This window comes from Clinocottus analis, unplaced genomic scaffold (assembly GCF_023055335.1).
Source record: "Clinocottus analis isolate CAN_PGR_092001 unplaced genomic scaffold, fCliAna1.0.p SCAF_7, whole genome shotgun sequence".
In the NCBI taxonomy this organism is placed as follows: Eukaryota; Metazoa; Chordata; class Actinopteri; order Perciformes; family Cottidae; genus Clinocottus; species Clinocottus analis.
Genome location: NW_027176229.1, coordinates 3,894,846 through 3,902,176, shown reverse-complemented (window position 1 = coordinate 3,902,176; position 7,331 = coordinate 3,894,846). Strand labels below are relative to the sequence as shown.

The 7,331-nt window shown below is 46.2% G+C and overlaps 2 protein-coding genes across 2 annotated transcripts; one reads left to right on the top strand and one right to left on the bottom strand.

Annotated features, from left to right (window-relative positions):
- Positions 1-2,120: 2,120 nt before the first annotated feature.
- On the top strand, positions 2,121-4,666 carry tubb2b (tubulin, beta 2b). The gene is made up of 4 exons (XM_068604491.1): positions 2,121-2,226; positions 3,087-3,195; positions 3,281-3,391; positions 3,480-4,666. The coding sequence occupies exons 1-4, from the start codon at positions 2,170-2,172 to the stop codon at positions 4,538-4,540; spliced, it is 1,338 nt and encodes a 445-aa protein (XP_068460592.1). The 5' UTR covers positions 2,121-2,169; the 3' UTR covers positions 4,541-4,666.
- Positions 3,479-6,928, bottom strand: bcl2l16 (BCL2 like 16). Its single transcript, XM_068604492.1, has 3 exons — positions 6,861-6,928; positions 6,188-6,752; positions 3,479-5,309 (listed from the first exon to the last, which is right to left on the bottom strand). The coding sequence occupies exons 2-3, from the start codon at positions 6,668-6,670 to the stop codon at positions 5,181-5,183; spliced, it is 612 nt and encodes a 203-aa protein (XP_068460593.1). The 5' UTR covers positions 6,671-6,752; positions 6,861-6,928; the 3' UTR covers positions 3,479-5,180.
- Between the last annotated feature and the right edge of the window lie 403 nt (positions 6,929-7,331).

Genomic DNA, 7,331 nt, shown 5'->3' with positions numbered 1-7,331 from the left:
CACAACATCCTACATCTCAGAGTTCTAACTTGTAACCTTTACGTTACAGGATAGCTTTGTCAAATTGCCCAAAGGCTGATTACAGTGTAAGGTACCAGAGCTATGCACTTCGAGGCCAGTGTGCCTAAATGTCTGCATGTGGCCAGATTTTGTATCACATTTTCACTGAAACCAACATGGCCCCGTGTAGAGAGGGGCCGTGCAGCACAAACTAGCTGATAGTAGCTCGTATCCTCATTGTGACACAGCACCGGCATGGAGCATACAGAGGAGGCCTTTGTGTGTCAGATTACAATGCACACACAGAAGAGACTATAGTGTGACCTACATACTGTATGATATGATAAAGCATAGCAGTGTTTCTGTAAGAATATCGAGGCCCACGCTGTGTGAAAACAAATTCATAGTAATACTATTTGCATTTAATTAATGAGACTCACTCAATGAATTACTAATCGTACGCCCCCAGAAAGTCTTAATATTCTGCACAGTCTGCACTAAACCGCACAATACATCATACAATGTATACTGTACATTTTCAGAAATGTTTTTATTCATTAGTTTCCTTTTAGTTCTATCTTTTTATATTTCCTTATGTTTCTATATAAGAACAATGATGTACCCTGGGGATCAATAAAGTATTTATAATTCTTAAGAACTAATCTACATAAAAATGTGTGGTATGCATATTGTGCTAAACGCTTATATAAAGCCTGTACTCAGGCACAGAGGTCCACAACGCCCAAAGCCTAATCGTCATGGCGACTACCACCTGGGAGTGATGTTTCCCCCCGCTCTCAGTCGTTGGAGACATGGCCCATGCAGGAGCGCTGACGTCATGGCCACATTCTCAACCTTCATTCAGATGCACCATTAATAAGCCCATCAGCGATCATTTTATAACTCTCCTGTACAGCAGACAATACAGTAGAAACACCCACAGACGTCATCTGTGTCTGATAAAGCTTCTGTGTAGTATTGTGTTCAAACCTTACATTGAAGCTGAACGCTAATAGTTGTATTTATTATATTAAGAATCGACTGTGGATCTACAAGACGCTCCGGCTGAGCTGCATAAATAAAAGAGTCTGACGGGTTAAAGACAACATAGACACAGGAGGAGAGCTTTTCTGGACCACAGGGGTGTGGTGTGATGCACATCCAGAGTAACATAATTATATTGTCTTGCTTTCTGAATCAGTTTATCAAATCCGTTTACTGCATTGGCACATCCTTATCACAAAGATCGATACCATTGTATCTCTCAGAGCACTGCAAGGCTCTTTTTGGGTGTGTGCCTTGGAAATAGTCATATAGATGTGTTCACACATACAATGTTGCGAAGTGTGTCTATTGTTTTCTTGACTTTGCAACATTGTGTCTATGGTTTTCTTGACTTTGTCATAACTGCGCACAAATGTGAAACTCTGTAAATAATGGTATTGCCGGAAGGTTTTAATCAAGGCCTTTCATTCCAAACAAACTGTACATCACCTCATTACCATGAATTGAGAAAAAGATGAAAGATTAACTATTAAGTTAAATGAGCTGATGTTGTGCTGAGCTGGAATGAAACTGGATACTACTCGGCACATGACAAAACACCATGGTTGTGGCCAGGCCAGTCACGTCCAGTTGTGTTGCGACAGTTTCCGCTAGCAAAGCTTCTTCTATACTGGACCATTGTATTCAGTTAGTCAGCCACGTGGACTGCGGCTATCTAGCGGGCAGATCACATTTCTGATTGAGAATTGATCAAATATAAATATGTTCCGTTGATGGACATCAGTAAATATTTCACTCTCTTCTTCGGACGCCACCGTCCGGCGGTGAATTGCAGAATAAAATCGGTGGTCACTGTTGCATTTCTATTCCGCCATCATGAGGGAAGTAGGCCAACGTCTACAGATTATACTTTAGTCACACGTTTCAGATGAATGTGATTGGCAGGCAGATTAGACCAATGGTGGATAAGTATGTGAACATTTTATTGGTTGAAATTAGTGTCTGTATATGATCCTTGTGCCAACCAGCCAATACGCATTCGAGCTGAGACGTAACGGGCGGGTCTTGTTTGAGTATAAAACGGAGCGTTGAGCACTAGAGCACGCGCACAAAGAAAGGCAGTCATTCATTGAAAGGGTCTAAACGTTACCTCCAGAAAGAAAAATGAGGGAAATTGTACATCTTCAAGCCGGCCAGTGCGGAAACCAGATTGGTGCTAAGGTTAGTAAAGCTGCATTTACCTTCTGAGTTCAAAATAGAGTAATTGTGTTGAGAAACGCCGTGTTCCTTGTTCTTTGAGCCTGTGCTTTGTGTTTATCGCGTCCCAGAAGCCACACCCTGTGAATATCAATGGGTCAAGCTGAAAATTGCCATTTTAAGATTAATTTACACAAATGACTTGTCGGTTTGTTTTGAGGATGGTAATAGGTCAAAGTATATACGACTAAAAAAACATTTTAACTCATTTTGGGATTTCTAAATAATTTAGTCATCCCATCTGTGATAGAAAACACTCAAACTATAACCATATGGTTATGTTCAGACACTACTGACGTGATTTACGTTGACAAATTAACGTAAGCGTTAAATCACTGTTTCATAAGGTTTAATTACGTAATCTACTGCAATGCGAAAAAAAGGAAGTGAGACTCCGATAAAAAAAAAAGAGAGCCGGAAGGCACGGTTTTATTCCCATGGAAGTCTGAACGGCATATATGTGCGTTGAGACAACACTATGCCTGATTTATTTGTTTCCGGGATTATTAAACGATAGTAATGTTCCCGTCTCGTTGAGGCCTTCTTGGCAGTGCCTTTTTGAGCTGCGCCCGGCTTTTTCCGTGAAGTAGGCGGTCTTGGCGGTTAGTGACGTAAGAGGTTTCGAACGCATAACTATTGAGTGGCAGCCAATAGGAGGCCATGCCGCGCGCGCCGAAGCAAACACGGCGGGAAATCCAGCTTCCCCTCCCAACGCTACAAAGTTTCAGCCGACTATAGCATGAGGCAACACACGTGAACATGGTCTGGCCGTGGCTCAGGGATGTGTCGGCGCTAACAAAAGGTTTGCTCTCTTTGTATTCCAGTTTTGGGAGGTGATCAGTGACGAGCACGGCATTGACCCCACTGGTACCTACCATGGTGACAGTGACCTGCAGCTGGACAGGATCAATGTCTACTACAATGAAGCATCGGGTATGTTTAAAGCTTTACTCATGTTTAATTCCATTAACTGGACTGTTTTCTATATTTTCCCTCACCTCTGACTTTATTTTTGTAGGTGGTAAATATGTGCCCCGTGCGGTGCTGGTTGATCTGGAGCCAGGAACCATGGACTCTGTGAGGTCCGGTCCCTTCGGCCAGGTCTTCCGACCAGACAACTTTGTCTTTGGTAATTAATTTGTGCTCCTAAAGAGATCTTCCGATGCGAGTAACTATGCAGTAGTGTTTGATTCTCATCCTTAATTCTTGTCTTACAGGCCAGAGTGGTGCTGGCAACAACTGGGCCAAAGGTCACTACACAGAGGGTGCAGAGCTGGTGGACTCTGTCCTCGATGTGGTGAGGAAGGAGGCAGAGAGCTGTGACTGCCTTCAGGGCTTCCAGCTCACACACTCCTTGGGTGGCGGTACAGGCTCTGGTATGGGCACCCTGCTCATCAGCAAGATCCGTGAAGAGTACCCCGACCGCATCATGAACACCTTCAGCGTGGTGCCTTCCCCAAAAGTATCAGACACAGTTGTTGAGCCCTACAACGCCACATTATCAGTCCACCAGCTGGTAGAAAACACAGACGAGACCTACTGTATCGACAATGAGGCCCTGTATGACATCTGTTTCCGTACCCTCAAACTAACAACCCCCTCATATGGTGACCTCAACCACCTGGTCTCTGCCACCATGAGCGGTGTCACCACCTGCCTTCGCTTCCCCGGACAGCTCAACGCTGACCTGCGAAAGCTCGCTGTAAACATGGTGCCATTCCCCCGCCTGCACTTCTTCATGCCCGGCTTCGCCCCCCTCACGAGCCGAGGCAGCCAGCAGTACAGATCTCTCACTGTGCCAGAGCTCACCCAGCAGATGTTCGATGCCAAGAACATGATGGCTGCCTGCGACCCGCGTCACGGCCGCTACCTGACGGTGGCTGCCATCTTCCGTGGCCGCATGTCCATGAAGGAGGTTGATGAGCAGATGCTGAATGTGCAGAACAAGAACAGCAGCTACTTTGTTGAATGGATCCCAAACAACGTCAAGACCGCAGTCTGCGACATTCCTCCCCGTGGCCTCAAGATGGCTGCCACATTCATCGGCAACAGCACCGCCATCCAGGAGCTGTTCAAGCGCATCTCCGAGCAGTTCACCGCTATGTTCAGGCGCAAGGCTTTCCTCCATTGGTACACCGGCGAGGGCATGGATGAGATGGAGTTCACCGAGGCGGAGAGCAACATGAACGACCTGGTGTCTGAGTACCAGCAGTACCAGGACGCCACTGCTGAGGAGGAGGGAGAGTTCGACGAGGAGGGTGAGGAAGAGCTGGCCTAAACGTATCTCTTTTCCAAAGCTCTGCTGTCAGATCGTTGCAGTGAAATGTAATGTTTAAAGTTCTTTCCAGTTTTCAGTGTTCTGTCTACTGTCGATGGTAATAAAAGTCCTTCTGCATATATTGAAGTCTGCTTTCCTGGTTTAATGACTTGGTATATGACAATGACGCTGACCTAATAATAATAATGATAGTTAGAGGATCTGTTGAGGCAGATGGTACAGTGTACCTGCATAACTTTTTAAATGCAGCCGAGTGACTGAAATAAACAAGTTAACCCATGAGAAATATATCAATAAACTTTACTGTATTTTACAAGCACACTCAAACCAAGCCAAGTAAATATGGTTTTAGTGGAGATTAGAGTCTGCTCTATAATCTGAAAGCATTGTGTACTTTGAGCTCAGAACCGATTAGTTCATATCGCAGATCAAAGTTCATAAACTGCAGCACAAACATTCATCATGTGACTTGAAACGCTTCAGTGCTCCATACTCCAGCGGTCAGAGCTCTACATAAACATGTTGTGTATGACATCACTGATTCTACACATTAGTGTTACTGATGCATTACATGATGCACTGGAAAATACCTCTGCAGACATTTTCATTTGGTAGTACGCCCACTAGGTGGCAGTGTTGGCTAAGCCATTCTTTTCCACAGGAAGTAGGTGAAGATGCTTATGGCCAAAGCCAGCAGTGTCCAACAGCACCCTTTCTTCAGCTGGCCTTCCAAGCCTGGCTTCTCTCCAAAGCGAGACACAAAACCACTCTGTGGGAATAAAACAGGACAAGTTTCACATTTCAGTCGACTGTTTAAAAGGCACAATCGGGTTTTAGGGATGGATTTGTTTCCTCACTGCGGGAAAAGTGTTTGAAGGAGCCGTGAGGTTTTGTTTGACCTGATTTTAAAGTTCTAATTCAGGATTTGGAGACAAATTAGCATTAGTTTGTCACTCAGTGTGGTCTTTTGTATAATTAAGCCCAAATGTCAAGTGAAATGTCAATGTAGCATTCTGACTCGTATAGAAGTGTTTTTCTTTTCATACATTTCATTGTTCTGCTCAATGATGAATATTCCTACATAATCCTCAAGGTTATTCAAGCTGTGCCACCGTCACACTTTAACTACCATCCTGCTGTAACCGCTGATCCTAGGAGGGTAAACCGATTTGGAAAGAGAAATTCTTTGGGCAATCCTGACCAAAAGCGATGCCAGCGAGCGGAAGTGTTTAGAGCACGAGCAAGTAGTTTAGCAGCCAGACGCTTGCATCATGTCCATTGAGACTCTGGTGGAGTTTTTCCCATTTCTGCTCAAATGTCTTCAGTGGTCCTTGAGTTTTCTGTACTTGACTTGCAGACAACAAATAGCAGATATTCTCTAAAACGGGGATGAATGAGGTGTTAACAAATTGCTCGGTATGGAAAAGGTAGCATCCAGTTTATTGGCCTATATAGAGACTAAAAGGACATATCTGCCTCTCTTTTTGCCATTTTCTATTTGTAGAAGAGCCGCCACAAGGAAACAGGGTTTCTCTGTTTGTCACGAGGGAGCAGGGCTAAAGGTGACTTCATAGTAAATGAAGTCCAATGGCATAGTGGTTGCATATGGTTCATGTTAAGTCAAGGGAATGAGCGCGATTCTCTTACCCATCCTCCCTTGTCCCGTATCTCAGGGCAGATGACCCTCTCCACATAGGCCCCCACACACTCCTTCAGCTGAGGCAGGACCACCAGCATGTCCCTCTCATGGCAATGCAGAGCCATCTGGCCCGCCAGCACATACACTGACAGCACCGCACTCCAGGCCAGGTCCCTGCGGCGCCCCCCAGGGACCGGGGCGAAGAAGTGCTCGTCCAGGATGCTGAGGAGGGTGGGGCAGGCCGTGCTCTCCGTCACATCTTTAAATACGCGTGGCCAGCGCCGGAAGAAGATGGGGAAGCGGGTGAGGAGCTCGTCTCCGGCGTGGCGCAGTGCCGCGGCGCAGGCCGTGGGGGCGGGACCCATGCAGCCGTCCGCTGCCCCCGAGGTCACGTAGTCTATGTAGTCGTGGGCCATCAGAAAGGCCTCTCTCACCAGCAGGTCGGGGCTGTTCAGGCCCAGTGTGCCCCCCGGCCCCTCCGACGGACACATGGCCGCCTCGCTAACCCGTCAGTAGGACACAGAGGACGGCACCATGGCCCAGCGGCAGAACCCCCTCAGTCACGCTGCGGTGCTGCACATGGAAGTAAAACAACAAAGTCACGGGATAGAGAAAAGGGGAATGGACATGTGTACTACAGTGTCCTTCCCAATAAGGAAAAATCAGCTCTTCGTAACTCACCTCGTCCTTAACGTACAGCGTACAGGAGAAGGAGAGAGAGTGTTGCAGTCAGACTGGTCACCCAGTCCCCCGGCTAAATATAGAGCCTCGTAGGAAACTGATCTCCAGCCTCGTATGCACAATCATGGCCGCCCGACACACGAGAGGAAGGGCTGAACCGCACAGAGCAGGGCAGGTTAGCTTCTTTACAATCCAGTATTGCATGATGTTGATCGGCCACAGCTTCTCGTGAGGTTAATTAACGTCATGCACATGAAGTCGACTTTGTGATCTCTCACACTAACATCTTCCTTTCTGTTTACTTTAATTCGTTGTGTTTGTGTTTTCAGCATTCAGCTGAGGCCGTGTTTCTAATCTGATTTTGTTGTTGTGAATCCGAAAGGATGATTTTGCTAACAAACACACCTGATGAGCACATTCTCTCCCATCATTTCACTGGGAGTCTTTTAAACACCTTTGAATATAAATGAC